The sequence below is a fragment of the Triturus cristatus genome, chromosome 6 (assembly GCF_964204655.1).
Source record: "Triturus cristatus chromosome 6, aTriCri1.1, whole genome shotgun sequence".
In the NCBI taxonomy this organism is placed as follows: Eukaryota; Metazoa; Chordata; class Amphibia; order Caudata; family Salamandridae; genus Triturus; species Triturus cristatus.
This window is the reverse complement of record NC_140589.1, coordinates 43,517,867-43,540,040: the sequence shown is the minus strand read 5'-3', so window position 1 is coordinate 43,540,040 and position 22,174 is coordinate 43,517,867. Positions and strand designations below refer to the sequence as shown.

The 22,174-nt window shown below is 55.8% G+C and overlaps 1 protein-coding gene across 1 annotated transcript in view; it reads right to left on the bottom strand.

Moving 5' to 3' along the window:
• KIF6 (kinesin family member 6) overlaps positions 1-22,174 on the bottom strand; it is a 1,720,339-nt gene that overhangs the window by 1,317,224 nt on the left and 380,941 nt on the right. Inside the window, exon 6 of the mRNA XM_085610234.1 lies at positions 12,767-12,896. Coding sequence (XP_085466360.1) covers positions 12,767-12,896 — 130 coding nt within the window. The remainder of the gene's footprint in view (positions 1-12,766; positions 12,897-22,174) is intronic.

Genomic DNA, 22,174 nt, shown 5'->3' with positions numbered 1-22,174 from the left:
ACTGCAGCAGCACCTGCCCCACTACAGGGCTCCTAGCACAGTGACTGCAGCCCCTGCCCCACTACAGGGATCTTAGCACAGTGGCTGCAGCACCTGTCCCACTGCAGCAGCACCTGCCCCACTACAGGGCTCCTAGCACAGTGGCTGCGGTCCCTGCCCCACTACAGGGCTCTTAGCACAGTGGCTGCAGCACCTGCCACGCTGCAGCAGCACCTGCCCCACTACAGGGCTCTTAGCACAGTGGCTGCGGCACCTGCCACACTGCAGCAACACCTGCCCCACTACAGGGCTCCTAGCACAGTGGCTGCAGCACCTGTCCCACTACAGCAGTACCTGCCCCACTACAGGGCTCCTAGCACAGTGACTGCAGCCCCTGCCCCACTACAGGGCTCCTAGCAAATTGGCTGCAGCACCTGCCCCACTACAGGGCTCTTAGCACAGTGGCTGCAGCACCTGTCCCACTACAGCAGTACCTGCCCCACTACAGGGCTCCTAGCACAGTGACTGCAGCCCCTGCCCATCTACAGGGCTCCTAGCACAGTGACTGCAGCCCCTGCCTCACTACAGGGCTCTTAGCACAGTGGCTGCGGTCCCTGCCCCACTACAGGGCTCTTAGCACAGTGGCTTCAGCCCCTGCCCCACTACAGGGCTCTTAGCACAGTGGCTGCCGCACCTGCCACACTGCAGCAGTACCTGCCCCACAACAGGGCTCCTAGCACAGTGGCTGCAGCACCTGTCCCACTACAGGGCTCCTAGCACAGTGGCTGCGGTCCCTGCCCCACTACAGGGCTCTTAGCACAGTGGCTGTGGTCCCTGCCCCACTACAGGGCTCTTAGCACAGTGGCTGCAGCACCTGTCCCACTACAGGGCTCTTAGCACAGTGGCTGCAGCACCTGTCCCACTACAGGGCTCTTAGCACAGTGGCTGCAGCACCTGTCCCACTACAGCAGTACCTGCCCCACTACAGGGCTCCTAGCACAGTGGCTGCAGCACCTGCCCCACTACAGGGCTCCTAGCACAGTGGCTGCAGCACCTGTCCCACTACAGGGCTCTTAGCACAGTGGCTGCGGTCCCTGCCCCACTACAGGGCTCTTAGCACAGTGGCTGCAGCACCTGTCCCACTACAGGGCTCTTAGCACAGTGGCTGCAGCACCTGCCACACTGCAGCAGCACCTGCCCCACTACAGGGCTCTTAGCACAGTGGCTGCGGCACCTGCCACACTGCAGTAGCACCTGCCCCACTACAGGGCTCTTAGCACAGTGGCTGCGGCACCTGCCACACTGCAGCAGCACCTGCCCCACTACAGGGCTCTTAGCACAGTGGCTGCAGCACCTGTCCCACTACAGCAGTACCTGCCCCACTAAAGGGCTCCTAGCACAGTGGCTGCAGCACCTGTCCCACTACAGGGCTCCTAGCACAGTGGCTGCAGCACCCGCCCCACTACAGGGCTCTTAGCACAGTTGCTGCAGCCCCTGCCCCACTACAGGGCTCCTAGCACAGTGGCTGCAGCACCTGTCCCACTACAGGGCTTCTAGCACAGTGACTGCAGCCCCTGCCCCACTACAGGGCTCTTAGCACAGTGGCTGCGGTCCCTGCCCCACTACAGGGCTCTTAGCACAGTGGCTGCGGTCCCTGCCCCACTACAGGGCTCTTAGCACAATGGCTGCGGCACCTGCCACAATGCAGCAGCACCTGCCCCACTACAGGGCTCTTAGCACAGTGGCTGCAGCACCTGCCCCACTACAGGACTCTTAGCACAGTGGCTGCAGCACCTGCCCCACTACAGGGCTCTTAGCACAGTGGCTGCAGACCCTGCCCCACTACAGCAGCACCTGCCCCACTACAGGGCTCTTAGCACAGTGGCTGCAGCCCCTGCCCCACTACAGGGCTCTTAGCACAGTGGCTGCAGCACCTGTCCCACTACAGGGCTCTTAGCACAGTGGCTGCAGCACCTGTCCCACTACAGGGCTCTTAGCACAGTGGGTGCAGACCCTGCCCCACTACAGGGCTCCTAGCACAGTGGCTGCAGCACCTGCCCCACTACAGGGCTCTTAGCACAGTGGCTGCGGCACCTGCCACACTACAGCAGCACCTGCCCCACTACAGGGCTCCTAGCACAGTGACTGCAGCCCCTGCCCCACTACAGGGCTCTTAGCAGAGTGACTGCAGCCCCTGCCCCACTACAGGGCTCTTAGCACAGTGGCTGCGGTCCGTGCCCCACTGCAGGGCTCTTAGCACAGTGGCTGCGGTCCCTGCCCCACTACAGGGCTCTTAGCACAGTGGCTGCGGCACCTGCCCCACTACAGGGCTCTTAGCACAGTGGCTGCAGCCCCTGCCCCACTAAAGGGCTCTTAGCACAGTGGCTGCAGCACCTGTCCCACTACAGGGCTCCTAACACAGTGACTGCAGCCCCTGCCCCACTACAGGGCTCTTAGCACAGTGGCTGCGGTCCCTGCCCCACTACAGGGCTCTTAGCACAGTGGCTGCAGCACCTGTCCCACTACAGGGCTCTTAGCACAGTGGCTGCGGCACCTGCCACACTGCAGCAGCACCTGCCCCACTACAGGGCTCTTAGCACAGTGGCTGCAGCACCTGTCCCACTACAGCAGTACCTGCCCCACTAAAGGGCTCCTAGCACAGTGGCTGCAGCACCTGTCCCACTACAGGGCTCCTAGCACAGTGACTGCAGCCCCTGCCCCACTACAGGGCTCTTAGCACAGTGGCTGCGGCACCTGCCACACTACAGCAGCACCTGCCCCACTACAGGCTCTTAGCACAGTGGCTGCAGCACCTGTCCCACTACAGCAGTACCTGCCCCACTACAGGGCTCCTAGCACAGTGGCTGCAGCACCTGTCCCACTACAGGGCTCCTAGCACAGTGGCTGCAGCACCCGCCCCACTACAGGGCTCTTAGCACAGTGGGTGCAGCACCTGCCCCACTACAGGGCTGTAAAGCACAGTGGCTGCAGCCCCTGCCCCACTACAGGGCTCTTAGCACAGTGGCTGCAGCACCTGCCCCACTACAGGGCTCTTAGCACAGTGGCTGCGGCACCTGCCACACTACAGGCCGCTTAGCACAGTGGCTGCAGCACCTGCCCCACTACAGCAGTACCTGCCCCACTACAGGGCTCTTAGCACAGTGGCTGCGGCACCTGCCACACTACAGCAGCACCTGCCCCACTACAGGGCTCTTAGAACAGTGGCTGCAGCCCCTGCCCCACTACAGGGCTCTTAGCACAGTGGCTGCAGCACCTGCCCCACTACAGGGCTCTTAGCACAGGGGCTGCAGCACCTGCCCCACTACAGGGCTCTTAGCACAGTGGCTGCAGCATCTGCCCCACAACAGGGCTCTTAGCACAGTGGCTGCAGCCCCTGCCCCACTCCAGGGCTCTTAGCACAGTGGCTGCAGCACCTGTCCCACTACAGCAGTACCTGTCCCACTACAGGGCTCCTAGCACAGTGGCTGCAGCACCTGTCCCACTACAGGGCTCCTAGCACAGTGGCTGCAGCACCCGCCCCACTACAGGGCTCCTAGCACACTGGCTGCAGCACCCGCCCCACTACAGGACTCATAGCACAGTGGCTGCAGCACCTGTCCCACTACAGGGCTCCTAGCACAGTGGCTGCAGCACCTGCCCCACTACAGGGCTGTAAAGCACAGTGGCTGCAGCCCCTGCCCCACTACAGGGCTGTAAAGCACAGTGGCTGCAGCCCCTGCCCCACAACAGGGATCTTAGCACAGAGGCTGCAGCACCTGCCCCACTACAGGGCTCTTAGCACAGTGGCTGCAGCACCTGTCCCACTACAGCAGTACCTGTCCCACTACAGGGCTCCTAGCACAGTGGCTGCAGCACCTGTCCCACTACAGGGCTCCTAGCACAGTGGCTGCAGCACCTGCCCCACTACAGGGCTCCTAGCACAGTGGCTGCAGCACCTGCCCCACTACAGGGCTCTTAGCATAGTGGCTGCAGCCCCTGCCCCACTACAGGGCTCTTAGCACAGTGGCTGCAGCACCTGCCCCACTACAGGGCTCTTAGCACAGTGGCTGCGGCACCTGCCACACTACAGGCCTCTGAGCACAGTGGCTGCAGCACCTGCCCCACTACAGCAGTATCTGCCCCACTACAGGGCTCTTAGCACAGTGGCTGCAGCACCTGCCACACTACAGCAGCACCTGCCCCACTACAGGGCTCTTAGCACAGTGGCTGCAGCCCCTGCCCCACTACAGGGCTCTTAGCACAGTGGCTGCAGCACCTGCCCCACTACAGGGCTCTTAGCACAGTGGCTGCAGCACCTGCCCCACTACAGGGCTCTTAGCACAGTGGCTGCAGCCCTTGCCCCACTACAGGGCTCTTAGCACAGTGGCTGCGGCACCTGCCACACTACAGGCCTCTTAGCACAGTGGCTGCAGCACCTGCCCCACTACAGCAGTACCTGCCCCACTACAGGGCTCTTAGCACAGTTGCTGCAGCACCTGCCCCACTACAGGGCTCTTAGCACAGTGGCTGCAGCCCCTGCCCCACTACAGGGCTCTTAGCACAGTGGCTGCAGCACCTGCCCCACTACAGCAGTACCTGCCCCACTACAGGGTTCTTAGCATAGTGGCTGCGGCACCTGCCACACTACAGCAGCACCTGCCCCACTACAGGGCTCTTAGCACAGTGGCTGCAGCCCCTGCCCCACTACAGGGCTCTTAGCACAGTGGCTGCAGCACCTGCCCCACCACGGGGCTCTTAGCACAGTGGCTGCAGCACCTGTCCCACTACAGGGCTCCTAACACAGTGACTGCAGCCCCTGCCCCACTACAGGGCTCTTAGCACAGTGGCTGCGGTCCCTGCCCCACTACAGGGCTCTTAGCACAGTGGCTGCAGCACCTGTCCCACTACAGGGCTCATAGCACAGTGGCTGCAGCACCTGTCCCACTACAGGGCTCCTAGCACAGTGGCTGCAGCACCTGCCCCACTACAGGGCTGTAAAGCACAGTGGCTGCAGCCCCTGCCCCACTACAGGGCTGTAAAGCACAGTGGCTGCAGCCCCTGCCCCACAACAGGGATCTTAGCACAGAGGCTGCAGCACCTGCCCCACTACAGGGCTCTTAGCACAGTGGCTGCAGCACCTGTCCCACTACAGCAGTACCTGTCCCACTACAGGGCTCCTAGCACAGTGGCTGCAGCACCTGTCCCACTACAGGGCTCCTAGCACACTGGCTGCAGCACCTGCCCCACTACAGGGCTCCTAGCACAGTGGCTGCAGCACCTGCCCCACTACAGGGCTCTTAGCATAGTGGCTGCAGCCCCTGCCCCACTACAGGGCTCTTAGCACAGTGGCTGCAGCACCTGCCCCACTACAGGGCTCTTAGCACAGTGGCTGCGGCACCTGCCACACTACAGGCCTCTGAGCACAGTGGCTGCAGCACCTGCCCCACTACAGCAGTATCTGCCCCACTACAGGGCTGTTAGCACAGTGGCTGCAGCACCTGCCACACTACAGCAGCACCTGCCCCACTACAGGGCTCTTAGCACAGTGGCTGCAGCCCCTGCCCCACTACAGGGCTCTTAGCACAGTGGCTGCAGCACCTGCCCCACTACAGGGCTCTTAGCACAGTGGCTGCAGCACCTGCCCCACTACAGGGCTCTTAGCACAGTGGCTGCAGCCCTTGCCCCACTACAGGGCTCTTAGCACAGTGGCTGCGGCACCTGCCACACTACAGGCCTCTTAGCACAGTGGCTGCAGCACCTGCCCCACTACAGCAGTACCTGCCCCACTACAGGGCTCTTAGCACAGTTGCTGCGGCACCTGCCACACTACAGCAGCACCTGCCCCACTACAGGGCTCTTAGCACAGTGGCTGCAGCCCCTGCCCCACTACAGGGCTCTTAGCACAGTGGCTGCAGCACCTGCCCCACTACAGCAGTACCTGCCCCACTACAGGGCTCTTAGCATAGTGGCTGCGGCACCTGCCACACTACAGCAGCACCTGCCCCACTACAGGGCTCTTAGCACAGTGGCTGCAGCCCCTGCCCCACTACAGGGCTCTTAGCACAGTGGCTGCAGCACCTGCCCCACCACGGGGCTCTTAGCACAGTGGCTGCAGCACCTGTCCCACTACAGGGCTCCTAACACAGTGACTGCAGCCCCTGCCCCACTACAGGGCTCTTAGCACAGTGGCTGCGGTCCCTGCCCCACTACAGGGCTCTTAGCACAGTGGCTGCAGCACCTGTCCCACTACAGGGCTCTTAGCACAGTGGCTGCGGCACCTGCCACACTGCAGCAGCACCTGCCCCACTACAGGGCTCTTAGCACAGTGGCTGCAGCACCTGTCCCACTACAGCAGTACCTGCCCCACTAAAGGGCTCCTAGCACAGTGGCTGCAGCACCTGTCCCACTACAGGGCTCCTAGCACAGTGACTGCAGCCCCTGCCCCACTACAGGGCTCTTAGCACAGTGGCTGCGGCACCTGCCACACTACAGCAGCACCTGCCCCACTACAGGCTCTTAGCACAGTGGCTGCAGCACCTGTCCCACTACAGCAGTACCTGCCCCACTACAGGGCTCCTAGCACAGTGGCTGCAGCACCTGTCCCACTACAGGGCTCCTAGCACAGTGGCTGCAGCACCCGCCCCACTACAGGGCTCTTAGCACAGTGGGTGCAGCACCTGCCCCACTACAGGGCTGTAAAGCACAGTGGCTGCAGCCCCTGCCCCACTACAGGGCTCTTAGCACAGTGGCTGCAGCACCTGCCCCACTACAGGGCTCTTAGCACAGTGGCTGCGGCACCTGCCACACTACAGGCCGCTTAGCACAGTGGCTGCAGCACCTGCCCCACTACAGCAGTACCTGCCCCACTACAGGGCTCTTAGCACAGTGGCTGCGGCACCTGCCACACTACAGCAGCACCTGCCCCACTACAGGGCTCTTAGAACAGTGGCTGCAGCCCCTGCCCCACTACAGGGCTCTTAGCACAGTGGCTGCAGCACCTGCCCCACTACAGGGCTCTTAGCACAGGGGCTGCAGCACCTGCCCCACTACAGGGCTCTTAGCACAGTGGCTGCAGCACCTGCCCCACAACAGGGCTCTTAGCACAGTGGCTGCAGCCCCTGCCCCACTCCAGGGCTCTTAGCACAGTGGCTGCAGCACCTGTCCCACTACAGCAGTACCTGTCCCACTACAGGGCTCCTAGCACAGTGGCTGCAGCACCTGTCCCACTACAGGGCTCCTAGCACAGTGGCTGCAGCACCCGCCCCACTACAGGGCTCCTAGCACACTGGCTGCAGCACCCGCCCCACTACAGGACTCATAGCACAGTGGCTGCAGCACCTGTCCCACTACAGGGCTCCTAGCACAGTGGCTGCAGCACCTGCCCCACTACAGGGCTGTAAAGCACAGTGGCTGCAGCCCCTGCCCCACTACAGGGCTGTAAAGCACAGTGGCTGCAGCCCCTGCCCCACAACAGGGATCTTAGCACAGAGGCTGCAGCACCTGCCCCACTACAGGGCTCTTAGCACAGTGGCTGCAGCACCTGTCCCACTACAGCAGTACCTGTCCCACTACAGGGCTCCTAGCACAGTGGCTGCAGCACCTGTCCCACTACAGGGCTCCTAGCACAGTGGCTGCAGCACCTGCCCCACTACAGGGCTCCTAGCACAGTGGCTGCAGCACCTGCCCCACTACAGGGCTCTTAGCATAGTGGCTGCAGCCCCTGCCCCACTACAGGGCTCTTAGCACAGTGGCTGCAGCACCTGCCCCACTACAGGGCTCTTAGCACAGTGGCTGCGGCACCTGCCACACTACAGGCCTCTGAGCACAGTGGCTGCAGCACCTGCCCCACTACAGCAGTATCTGCCCCACTACAGGGCTCTTAGCACAGTGGCTGCAGCACCTGCCACACTACAGCAGCACCTGCCCCACTACAGGGCTCTTAGCACAGTGGCTGCAGCCCCTGCCCCACTACAGGGCTCTTAGCACAGTGGCTGCAGCACCTGCCCCACTACAGGGCTCTTAGCACAGTGGCTGCAGCACCTGCCCCACTACAGGGCTCTTAGCACAGTGGCTGCAGCCCTTGCCCCACTACAGGGCTCTTAGCACAGTGGCTGCGGCACCTGCCACACTACAGGCCTCTTAGCACAGTGGCTGCAGCACCTGCCCCACTACAGCAGTACCTGCCCCACTACAGGGCTCTTAGCACAGTTGCTGCGGCACCTGCCACACTACAGCAGCACCTGCCCCACTACAGGGCTCTTAGCACAGTGGCTGCAGCCCCTGCCCCACTACAGGGCTCTTAGCACAGTGGCTGCAGCACCTGCCCCACTACAGCAGTACCTGCCCCACTACAGGGCTCTTAGCATAGTGGCTGCGGCACCTGCCACACTACAGCAGCACCTGCCCCACTACAGGGCTCTTAGCACAGTGGCTGCAGCCCCTGCCCCACTACAGGGCTCTTAGCACAGTGGCTGCAGCACCTGCCCCACCACGGGGCTCTTAGCACAGTGGCTGCAGCACCTGCCCTACTACAGGGCTCTTAGCACAGTGGCTGCAGCCCTTGCCCCACTACAGGGCTCTTAGCACAGTGGCTGCAGCCCCTGCCCCACTACAGGGCTCTTAGCACAGTGGCTGCAGCACCTGCCCCACTACAGGACTCCTAGCACAGTGGCTGCAGCACCTGCCCCACTACAGGGCTCTTAGCACAGTGGCTGCAGACCCTGCCCCACTACAGCAGCACCTGCCCCACTACAGGGCTCTTCGCACAGTGGCTGCAGCCCCTGCCCCACTACAGGGCTCTTAGCACAGTGGCTGCAGCACCTGCCCCACCACAGGGCTCTTAGCACAGGGGCTGCAGCACCTGCCCCACTACAGGGCTCTTAGCACAGTGGCTGCAGCCCCTGCCCCACTCCAGGGCTCTTAGCACAGTGGCTGCAGCACCTGTCCCACTACAGCAGTACCTGTCCCACTACAGGGCTCCTAGCACAGTGGCTGCAGCACCTGTCCCACTACAGGGCTCCTAGCACAGTGGCTGCAGCACCCGCCCCACTACAGGGCTCCTAGCACACTGGCTGCAGCACCCGCCCCACTACAGGACTCATAGCACAGTGGCTGCAGCACCTGTCCCACTACAGGGCTCCTAGCACAGTGGCTGCAGCACCTGCCCCACTACAGGGCTGTAAAGCACAGTGGCTGCAGCCCCTGCCCCACCACAGGGCTGTAAAGCACAGTGGCTGCAGCCCCTGCCCCACAACAGGGATCTTAGCACAGAGGCTGCAGCACCTGCCCCACTACAGGGCTCTTAGCACAGTGGCTGCAGCACCTGTCCCACTACAGCAGTACCTGTCCCACTACAGGGCTCCTAGCACAGTGGCTGCAGCACCTGCCCCACTACAGCAGTACCTGTCCCACTACAGGGCTCCTAGCACAGTGGCTGCAGCACCTGTCCCACTACAGGGCTCTTAGCACAGTGGCGGCAGCCCTTGCCCAACTACAGGGCTCTTAGCACAGTGGCTGCAGCACCTGCCCCACTACAGGACTCTTAGCACAGTGGCTGCAGCCGCTGCCCCACTACAGGGCTCTTAGCACAGTGGCTGCAGCCCTTGCCCCACTACAGGGCACTTAGCACAGTGGCTGCAGCCCCTGCCCCACTACAGGGCTCTTAGCACAGTGGCTGCAGCACCTGCCCCACTACAGGGATCTTAGCACAGTGGCTGCAGCCCCTGCCCCACTACAGCAGTACCTGCCCCACTACAGGGATCTTAGCACAGTGGCTGCAGCCCCTGCCCCACTACAGGGCTCTTAGCACAGTAGCTTCAGTTTCTACGCAATCACAGCCACCTGGCAGTAAAGGAATTCTCATTGGTGAGAATCAGCATAGCTGAGAGTTCATCAATTGGCTTATGTCGGTGACCCCCAGGATTAGTTCAGTTTGTGTCTTGTAGAAGTGTTCATGTTGGCAGTTGTTACTCCTTGAAACATGTAGTTCTATCCATTTAGCACAAGACGCAGTATCTCAAAACAGCCTCCTCTTTACCTGTCTGTGATAATGTGGTCACGTGTGGCGCATGTCTAACAGTAGGTGCAGATTAGCGGCAGTGGCCCAGTCTCTCAAAACTCGATGCTGAATCAGCAGCATGGCATGCCTTGGTAGTGGTCACCTGTCTTTGGCCACTGGTGGGCTGTTCTGCTATGGCAGTGCCTACATCTTTGTCCACAGCACAACAGGGCATTAACAGAATTGGTCCCTCGGGTCACTGCAGAGATGTAAGACAGCTCGCTGTCACTTCGGATTTTGTTGTTGCTTTATGCAGTTCCCTACTTGAACCATGCAGGGAGGCCGAGTGACCTCCCAATGGTAGGATCAGAGAAGGTCTCACTCTCAATCACAAGTTGGCTCTTCAGGGTCCTCCACACACTGGGAACACAACTGGGTTTCTCTTTCTGGACAGCCTCTCCTCTTGCAGGGACTGGAACTCTCTTCCCCACTCGGAGTGGGCAAGCAGGCTTCTAGGCACTAGGAAGATTCGTAGCAGGTCAACAAATGCACAGAATTGAGATGATCTACTTTTATCTCTGGGAAACTGGCTGTAAAGGTGATGCCACCCCTGCATCACATCAGCTCTTGTACTCTTTGGAGCTCTCCCTTCCAACTTGGAACTGAAACAAAATGAGGTAGTTTGGGTCCCACCTTTATACTGTTTTTCGAGATCAGGGTGTTGGTCCACTGTCTAAAGTGCAGGAACCGGTTGGGGTGACTACTTTTCCTATTTAATTTTCTGGCTGCATTGCACACACAGCCTTTAGGAAAATGATGGCTCTCACCGCAGGTACTAATTCCTAAAACACGAGCACAATGAAGTGTGATGACTATGTATCTGGCTGTCATCAGCCTCTCTGAAGTAACACTTGGTGAAAAACAAAAGGGCACGCCCTGCAAAGAAACGTCTTTGATCTTCACCATTGCTTTAGAATTCACTAATTGGCAGTGTTTAGGGAGGACTAATCCGTAATCCCCTGCTAAAAGGTCGTCATAGAATTTCAAAGGGTGGCCCTCTCTCCATTTTCCCTCATTTCAGTGTCTGAGGGTCATTCATGAAGCTGTATCCCATTCTCCATCTTGTGCCATGTTACATCAGCAGGAATACAAAATGAATTCCTCAGACTTAGTGGACATTCACTCTATGGTACCGAACCAAGGATATGGATGCTCAGTTTTCTCCACAATGGATAATGTAAAGGGGGAGTAGGAGGGATCGGAGGGTGGAAAAACTAGAAACGAGTTTGTTGGACGAACTACATATAAGAATGAAGTTGGAATCAAAGTCTCTTGGTGGTGACAACCAATGGAGAACGTTGCTCAATTCCAACCCACTTACAGTTTCTCAGTCCACCCACCGAACAGGCATTTTCTCCCTGCCTGAATGCATTCACAAATCTTTGAAACATAATTTATTCCTACATCTGAGCCTGCACCAGCACTCCCCAACTCAGATCCCAGATACTGAACTTACACGTTTCATTAAACGTAAAAGGCATTTCCTTGACCACCACCAGTCATCTGATTGATGTCCTCCAACTTTCATCCATCAAACATGCACTCGGGATCTGATTCACAAAGGGACCCGCAGTTGTGGTGAGTCTCCGCACTCGGGTCATAGGCCCAGCAGTCGTGGGGGAGTGTCTGCACTCGTGGCGGCTGCCCCTCAGTCATGGAGGAGTTTCCACACTCGGGACGGAGGCCCTGAAGTCGTGGGGGGTCTCTGCACTGATGGTGGAGGCCCTGCAGTTGTGGAAGAGTCTTCGCACTCGAGGCGGAGGCCCAACAGTTGAAGGGGAGTCTTCGCACTCGGGTCAGAGGCCCCGCAGTTGTGGGGGAGTCTCTGCACTCGTGGCGGCGGTCCCGCAGTCGTGGGGGAGTGTCTGCACTCGTGGCGGAGGCCCCACAGTCGTGAGGGAGTCTCTGCCCCGATGGTGGAGGCCCTGCAGTTGTGGAGGAGTCTCTGCACTCGAGTCGGAGGCCTTGCAGTTGTAGGGGAGTCTCCACACTCAGGGCTGAATCTCTGCAAAGAGAATTCTCATTATGGAGATTCCACTTCGAGTGCGGAGACTTCCCCATGACTGCGGGACCGCCTCCACGAGTGCGGAGGCCCTTTGTCAGGCTCTCAGTCTCTCCTCACTGTCATTACTCGTCATTTCATTCACCCTTTAGCACTTCTTTGGTCTGTTTGAACAAATCCACCACCATGTGGCAATGTTTTAGACATTATTAGTCTCCCACTGACCAGTAGCTCATCCGTTCACACAACATAACCACTTCAATTTGTTGAATCCATTGTTAGGTTTGTTTGTTCAATAGCACCTCTTCCACACCCTAAATACCGGCTTCACATTTGGAAGGTGTGCTTTGTACTCTTTTGTACTACAAGTCAGCTTCCACTGCACTGACCAGTGTCATCTTTAATTACTTACAATTTTCCAGGCAGCCAGAATTTCCTATTTCATTAACATTGTGGGTACCTATGTAGAGATAAATGTCCATTTTGTTCCAAGAACGTGAAGGTGATGCTAATAAAAACTTTAAAAAAGAAGAGTGGTGCAGTTCTTCCACTCAGACCTGTAACATGCAGTTCCACAACAGCCTGGCAAGTAATGTTTTGCCTGGATATTTCATAGTAGGCACACCAGGCTAGACTCTGGAAACATGCCTGACGATGCAAGCCTTTCTCTAATGTACCTACTCTCAGGAGTTGCATCTTTTGTACCTTTCTCAGCCCCCAATACTCACTTCCGCGATCATCCTGTTGGTGTCACCCAAGAAGAGCAGATTCAAGGCCTCTTCCTCATTGGTCGCCTGCTGGAGAGACAGGTTCTTCAGGTGAATATTCTGATCCGGGTCCTCCATAATGGTCACTTTCCTAGTGTGACAAAATGTGCATTAGTTGAATGGAAAAGGTAATTCAAAATCATGTTGTTAACTGCATACAAATATGCATATATATGTTGGGTCTCTGTCATCACCATTATACTCCTGCTCTGCGCAGTAAAATAGCTCGCCTCCAATTATTTCTAAAGCTGTAGAATGCCAAGTGACGTGGCTCTGGTAAACCCATAGGGCAGTGGTTAATTTGCAAAAAACATAAGTGCCAGGGCTCTTGTCATGAGACCACTGCAGCGTGCACCACACATTGCCCCTGGCAGGGCTGTCACTGATAGTATCAAGACAACTACTAACATCACACTCTTGCAAGTGTGGCAATTCCGACTTCTCCATGCCCCAACACTATAAGAATGGCTTGGGCTGCAGGTAATAGTCATTTTTAGTGTTTACTGAATTAACAAACAACAGTGCTGTGCTCATCTCTAAATTAGACAGACAGCGCCACCAAGCGGCAGACTGCCACAAGCACCAGTGTTGACAATTAAGTGCCGGTATTGAGCACCGGAAACCACCAGCTCATTTTAAGCACAGCCTTAGGGTATCTGCTATCACCGACCACCAGGTCTTACTTGGATCCCTACAGTTATGCAGGTGCATCATCAACACTATCCTAAAAGGGATCAGCTGACACATACCAGGAAAGATCAATTTGTATAACCTGCTGTGCCGGGCCTGGTTGGTGCAAATCAAACTTCTCAGCACTGACCCTTCTTCTTCTTGTTTCAAGAAGCAAATCTGAGAGGCTCTGCCACTCTCAGATACTTATTCCAAGTTCTGAGTCAAGCAGGAGGGCACTCCTGTCCAATGAGGTGCAGGGCAACACCCCAGAGTATGACCATCTCCTCCAAAGTGTGGCATTATAGTCTCCCCGAGCGCACCATTTCTCCAAAACATTTCAGCAGAGAGACAAGAGCTGGCTGAGGCAACCTTCAGATGGGTTCATCTCCATATTGTCCCACCCCCTTGCATCTGCTCATCCCTTCCTTAATCCTACCATCTGGCTGGGTTCAAAGAGTAGGGATGTAAATGAAACTGGCTTTTCCTGCCTGTCTCCTCCTTCTATCGAAGATTATTGTTCACGACCCCTCCCCCTGCTCTGGCATTCCTATGTAGCAGAACCCTGCCCTCCCAGAATGGTCCTCTAACCACAGGAGCCGCTTATCACCTCATCAAAGCAGCCTGGCTAATTCACGTAACTCTGACCAATCAGAACAGACCACTGGAAGGCTGAATTTTGGTTTGCAGACAAGAAAGTCTCAATTTCTTGTCTGTACATTTTAGGATAAATTCAACCATAGCATATTGGTGTATACCTCAGTTGTGTACAAGGGATCACATTTGGTGTTTTTACATCTATGTTATCTACATTTCAATTTGTGGTCAGTGACTGCCGACCCCTTTTCTAGTCTCCACTACACACCTTTATGTCGATGGTATTTCAGGAGCACTTTGAGTAGCATCCTGCTAGGATCCCCTGACTTGAACAGTCAGGAGGAGAACGGGACATGACTAGGTGCTACAGGTGACATAGCACTCTTGACGAAATTGTGACTATTGGGGGCATGTCTCCTCCCTCCCTTTTGGCACGAAGTGATCCCAAACTTGGGAATCCGGATGAATAGCTGCAAGAGCAGGGCGAGTGGCCACTTACCTTGCATGTTTTATGTGTCACATGCTACTGTACGTCCCAACTAAGACGGGTAGGTGGACAGACTGATCTTAAAACATAGATTCAAAGGCACAATAGCTTAGTCCTGTTAAAAGAGGTAGTTGGGCCTGTGTAATAGGGCTGAAACATGTCAATGATCCAGAGGGAAAAGGGGCTGCATCTTCCAATGACACCCTAAACAAGTATATGTTTCTAACAATACCAGGAACACCCACTGGTCAAAGTGATACATTGGTGTTCCAAGGTATTTTTATCTCCTAGAAGACTCCGGCACAATATTATCCGAAGAGTTCCCTGGAACATAGTTGATCCCATCCTGGTTTTTAGGGGCTAGGATGCGACCCGATGATGAAGCATGCCACAAATAGTGTGGGTGAGAGTCTAACAAACAAATCTTATATGTTTCAGATGGGTCAAGAATTCTGGATTGCTTTATTAAGGCAATAAAGAATTGCCATTTAAAGACATTCCAGTTTGTAGGATACCCTGCGTGATTTGGGTATTAAATTAGGGAGGATGTGTCCTATGATCCCTTCATTACCTTTCTCCTCTTCCCAGATAACTCCTGCTATCAACTGGGCACTTTGAAAGGAAAAGCTATAAAAAGGCACCCAGCAGACATGCATACTCAAGTCCACCAGCAAGCATTTCACATGGGACTCACGCCTTTTATAATGGGCAAAGAGAGGGCTCTCCAGAACAGCCTTTCCTACCAAAAAGAAGGCCAATACAGAGAAGAGGGTTGAGAATGGGTGAATTACCTTCCATCAGGTCGCACTATACAACCCTAGAACTATAAGGCAGAGTAAGGGAGTTCTGTAAATCCAAGCAGGCCCTAACAAGGAGGCAGAATTCCTTTGGGGCCAGGAGTAACAAACCAGGAAGGCGGATCAAGTGGACCTGCAATAAACTATGATTTATTCCCCACAGTGGAAAAGACAAAAGACTGAAATTCTGTTATGAGACCAAAACCACGAGAGACAAATGAGCTCAGCCAGGAATAATAAAGACCATATACTCAATACCAAGTGCTGTGTCCTAGTGGCTCGCGCCTTGCGTCAACACTCCGCAATGTTTATTTCTAGCCTTGAGATTGGTCACGTGTATTAGGTTCCAATTGAGTAACATGTTTCACTTAATGTTAATCTGATGAACTCCAGGGAGAGGGCAGCATCAAGCTTTGACTTTGAGGTGGTAGAATGTTGGTTTTTTCTCTGCAAGGCTGAAGTAAGGGTCCAGGAACAGACAACAAACCGAACTGCATTGCATAGGCTGCCACATTTATATTAAATTCTGAAATGTGAAGGTCATCCAAAGTACCCTGCAGTATCAGTTATCAAAAGTTATTTGAATGTGAGCTGAGCAACTCTCGTGCTTGTACATGGGCATCAATTTTCTTTTCAATCCCTAGTTTTGAGAAGTCAACAGCACTCTCTGTGGTCTCAGGAAACACAAACCCATACTGACACAACAGCAACCTCCGGTATTGCAGTTCAAAGTTCAAGGGTACAATTGCGGACAAGTAACCACCAGTGCAGTTTTTTCGCACTCTCCTTTGACACCTGGATGGACTCGGTTAGGTGCCCCTAGGGCCAAGACCACTGAGACTTTAGATCCCCCTGCAGTGCCCAAATGTGCTATTTGGCGTGGTCCACTATTACGATGCAGGAGGCCAAGGGGCCCAGAAACCTCAGAGACACTCTCACTGTGATTTGGGTCAAAGGTTCAAACATCAGGATCATAGCCCGAATATTCTGGACTCGTTGAGGTGGAGGGCAGGCTCGGAAAAGCACTGTTTCCAGAATGGCTCCAAATGAAGGGGAACCGCAGTGAAGAAGTGAGGTGTGACTTTAGTCACCAGTCATCTGGAGGTAAGTTGTGAGTGATTGAGATGACAGGGGGGCATGGCCAAGATGGCGACCGGCGAGGATGTGGAATAGCAAAACTCTGCCCTCCGAGCCAGGCGGACACCATCCTGACAGATCCTGAGCTGTGCAGTGGGTGCCGAAGAGTGCCCAGGACTCCCCCGAGATGATCAGACTTGCTGCAGACCCACTAAATGCATCACCGCCCACAACGCGACCGCGTGCGAGCCGCGTCCAGTCTAGACCAGAAGTCACGGTCTCTCCTGCATAAGCCACCAGTGCTGGGTGGGACTGACGTGGGTGGCATATGCTGCTGGCTGCACTTCAGTGGTGTTCTTGGCCATGGACTAGGTCCGCAGCAGAGTGTCTCCCAGATTGACGGACTGAGGGCTGCACTCTGTACGGAGTTTTCTGGCGTGCCACCCTGTAGGTGGAGCCCATACCTACGGGCCTCCAGGAGTGCAATCTTCGCTCCTATTGCCGGGGCGTTGTCGGCCTAGGGCCACCTGCAACCCATCACGCCATGGACAGATAGCAAGCCTGGAGGGGTGTGTGGGAAGCCGCCCAACTGATGAGGATCAACAATTTTGTTTGCACCGGTTCTTACAGTGCACATACTGGGGATACTAGGAGACCGCTGCAAAATTCCATCAGCAGGCGTAGAGGGCTTCGGCCACTGCCTGCAGAACACCCCGGCTCTGGAGTTGGGCATCTCTGCTTCGATTGAGACTCTCTAGCATCCTGGACTGTGGGCACTGTGTCTATTGTGTTCCATTGGAGAGATCCGGTAGCTGCCTACCTGAAATCTGCTTCAGGGGCCCCATGCCAAGGCTACAGGGCGCCCACATGGCTGTGGGGTGAGCAGTGTGACTGTTTGCACAGGAACTTGGGCTGCCCGCCCAAAGATCTCTCTCCCATCCAGCACTGATCGCCGATATACCCCTTGTTTGCCAAGGACAGAGAATTGGTGGAATGCCTGGGACCATGGCATCCCAAGAGTGTGCCTGGAGTGGGTGTTGGGGTGGCAGTCCCCCTTTCGGCCTGGCTCTGACAGCTCCCCTCCCACTTGCTTGTACTTCTGAGAAGATGGTGAAACAGCAACCTTCCTAGAGTGGCGGGGAGGAGGGGGGTGCCCCACACTGCCCCCCATTCATGTGGGGCCCGGGCGAGACACCACCCCGCTGGCACCGCAACAGCAGTATGAGGGCTTTGATGAACTCTTGTGGGCCATTTAGGATGTGAAAACCGCCTTGGTACCCAAGCAGGAAGGGCTAGTGATTGATGTGGGCCTTTTGAGAGTCGACCAGGCTAAGCTCAGAGACAGGGTGGAGGCGAGCGAATCGACATTAGGTGGCATGCGTCCCTCACTAGCGGAGATGCAATTCCATATTAAAGTGCTCCAATTAGAAGTTGCTGATTTGTGCAACAGGGCAGAGGATGCATAGGGCCAGATGCGCTGGAACAACATTCGACTAGTGGGGCTGAGGAACCCAACAAGGAAGTGTTTCTTGAGGACTAGCTCATGCAGAGAGTCCTGGGTGGCAAAAGACCCACCTTCTTTTCCATGGAGAGGACCCACAAGGTTCCAGGCAGGCCCCCACCCCCTTTCAGGCGCGCTGCCCAGGCCAGTGGTGGCACGCCTCTTTAATTAATGGGATCCTGACCACATCCTGCAAATTGCGCTAACTAAGGGCTCCTGGTGGGTCGATGGAGGAATGGTGAACATCTGCCCAGGATTACACTGTGGAAGTCCAGAGACTCGGGGGCTCTTTTCGGCTAGTTAAGCAGAAGCTACATCAACTGGGCATGAAGTACTCTCTAATGTTACCAGCCAAGCTGCGGGTTGTGTACGAAACCACCACGGGTTTTTTTTCAGGACACCTGCATATGCTTGGGAATGGTTGGAATCGAAGAGGGTGTCCTCGACCCCCCAGAGTACATAACTGAAGGGAGACATATGGGCACACATTTGCACAGGCCCCACAGGGGCAGACCTATGAGCAAACAGACTGTGCAAAAGCGGGCAAAGGTGGTGCTGGAGTCGAGGCGCAGTCTATTGCAGAATGGATCCCGGGCCACCTCTATGGGGTGTGAAGTGGCACTTGCAATGCAGGACATCCCGGCAGAGCTGCAATTAGGACCAAACGTCACTCTGATGACAGTGGTGCATGTGAGGCCTCTTGACGTCTGGTCTGCTGGAGTGTTGGGACAAAGAATTGTGGCCCTCCTTGCCCTACGGGATAGAGGGCACATGTTGTGCTTGTAAATGGGCTTGGACTCCATGCACTTGTATTTTGTTCCTTTCCGGTGCTGAGGCTCACCCCGAATCCTGTAGGAACACACTATTTGAACCCCAATTATGGTTTGTGAGTTAGTTGTGGCCCTGAACAGGGAGTGGGAGTTGGGGATCTTGAGTTGATGTTTGGTTCTGTGGAGCAGCAGCATCAAATTCTACATTTCAATAGGGGGAAGAAGCCGGATGGGACAGGGTAGGATGGACGTAAGAGAGTGGTAAGGGGTGGCTTGAGGACACATCATCATGCCAACACACCTGCACACACAACTGTCTACATTTAATGCTTTTACCCGGAATGTCCGGGGGGGGGGTGGCTACCCCTAGGCCGCATCACCTGATATATTCCTTCCTGAAGCACAGACAAGCCGACATTGCTCACTTGCAGGAAACACACATGACCACCATGGAGCTCCTTAAAGGGAAGATCCAGAGGTCAAATAGTTGGCACCACCTATTAAGACTATACCAGCGGGGTCCCCATCTGGGTGGCTCCGGGGGCACCACTAAAAATGAACCGCACAATGGGGGACAGTGAGGGCAGATCTGTGCTGGGAGAGGAGGCAATGGATGGGGCTCTGATCACCCTATTGGCAATTTATGCACCTAACGCTAATCAGCAACTGTTTTTAACAAGTCTTACCGCCACCTTGTGTACGGGGTGGAGACTTTAACGCTGTGCACAACATCACTTGAAACAGGTCCTTCTCTCCCCTATGGGGAACGCTAGCCAATAGGATGCCGAACACCCTGTGAGATTGGCTCACATGGGCAAATGCCCGATATCTGGTGCTCCACGAACCCAGACTAGAGGGAATACACGTTTTTCTCCCCATTCCACCAACTACTCACCAGAATAGATCTCTTCCTCTGCAACTCCCACATGGCACCCCGGGTGGTGGCATCTGTATACCTGAGCTACACACCTCCGACCACAGTCCCCTCAATCTGACACTACAATGGGTCAGACGAACGGCACCGGTACGCACCTGGAAGCTCCATACTCCGGCACTGCAAGCCAGGGTTTTTAGCGATACCGTGGGCTCACACCTCACTAACTACTTCAATGAAAATGAGGGAACTACCACCAACGCAATGATCAATGGGATGCCTTTAAGGTGGCCACACAGGGATTGCGCATTAAAACTTCATACGAGGCAAAACCCACACTGTGGACTGGAATTGTTGAGCTTGAACGTGATATACAGGTGGCAGAGGCACGGGTGGGGAGTGACACACGGAACGAAGATGAAGTGACCCCCTCCGCAGGGGACAATGCAAGGTGGTCACTAGACTGGGGAAACTAGACTATGCAGAGCAAGTGGCATGGAAACATGTAGAGGGAGACAGGCCCGGGTGAGTGCTGTCGTAGCTCCTGTAGTCGGAGACAGCAGGGCGGACGGACGGACGGACGGACGGACGGACGGACGGATGGATGGATGGATGGATGGATGGATTCTCAGCAGAATTCTATTCAGCATATTGTGCTTCTCTAGTGCCGAAACTACACAAGATGGTCCTATGGGCAAGAGATGAGGGCACCCTCCCAGTATCCCTGCAAGAAGAACTGATCGTGGTTCTACACAAACCAGGCAAAGACCCACTTGGAAGTGCAATCGTACAGACTGCTTTCCCTCCTCAACTTGGATTACAAGGTACTGGGGAAGGTTATTGCAAATAGATTACTACCCTGCCTATCCACCACGACCAGAATGATTTCATCCCTGGGAGAAACACATTCTTAAATCTAAGACACCTCTTCTGATTGATGGAGAAAATCATCGGCAAGCAACTCACCATGTACAGTTCTTTATCTATACATCGAGAAGGCATTTGATACCCTGGGGTGGCCCTACTTGATGTAAGTACTGAGGAGAATGGGACTGGGCCCAGAGATAATGCGGTGGATAATGTTACTCTACACCTTCCCAGTGGCCTGGGAGAAAACGGGCAGAGATATCTCTGCCACATTCGGAGTCCAAAAAGATACATGACAGCTGTACCCGTTTCGTGATCATCTTAGCACTGGCCATGGAGCCCCTCACTGGACTTTTTCCCCTGCAAGGCCCACAGGGTGGGTATTCAGAGTGGCAACTCCTGGGAGATTATCTCACTGTACGAGGACGATGCACTACATACCTAAGGGATGTGGGCTGGGATCTTCCGAGAGTGATGGAGGCGCTGGATGACTTTTGAAGGGCCCTGGGCCTACAGCTGAGCTGGGCGAAATCTGGCTTATTCCCCATGGGGGTCTCTCACTCAGGGGAAGCACTCCCTACCTTGGCAATAGCCTCACACCCCAACACTTTCCGCTATCTGGGCGTGAATATATACGATTCCAATAGCAACCTCGTATAAAGGAACTTGGAGGTAGATGTAGAAAGTCAAGGCAAGGCAAAGAAAACCATGGCCGAAAAGGAGGCACCCCACAGAGATCCCAAAGGCAAAGCCACAGAAGGGAAGCAGGGGCAGAAGCAACCAAAACCACCGGCACCCAGAGGACCAGAAAAGATGAAGCCCCAGCAGGACATGAAAAACCCACAAGGGGGCCAACTAGACAAAAGGCCGATAAGCCCAGCACCACTAAGCAGCCACACCAACCTGGCAGCAGAACTGACAGAGAGCAAGCCCAGGAAAAGAGTGGAAGGGACGCGCCGAAAGACAGACACACAACCAACCCCAAAGAAAGATGAGGGGAAGCAAGGGAAGACCCCGCCCCAACCAGGTACAAAGGGTGAAAGGGCCAACCAAAGGACAAACCTCAACACTACCAGGGAATCCCACCAGAAACCAACCCAAAAAAAGAGGAGAGGGCCAGTCAACAGGGCAAAGGCACAAACCCAAAGGACCAACCAAGGACAGGGCCCCACAGACCAAACCAGGAAGGGCGGAAGCACAGACCAAGCTCCAGACCCCGACCAAAACTGAACCGGGGCCAGACACAAAAGTCCAGACAACCACAGGAGGGGCGAGGCAAACCCTCAAGGCCACCGAGACCAGCGAAACCCAAAGAGGCACAACAGGGAAGACCCCACCCCGAACCCCCAGGAGGACACCCCAAACGAAAACCCCAGGGGGGGTTGGAGAGACCAAAGGAGGAAAAGCAACCGCCCCGGAGAAGAACCATACACCAGCCACCGGAGAAGAGACATACACCGGAGAACACACACAGCAAACTGCCACCAGACACCCTAGAACCAACAGACTGGCCAAGGGCCATCAAACATAGCGCCAACCAGGAACAAGGAGGGAGGAAACCCCTACCAAACAGCCAGCTGACCAACCGGCCCAGAGAACCAAGGACCACACAAAGCCACGACCCCCAGCGAGCCACATCACCAGCAGCAGAAAGGCCAAGACCAAACCCCACAACAGCACCAGAGCAGACGGAGACACAGACAGCCACTAGCCTCAGTGCGGAAATGTCA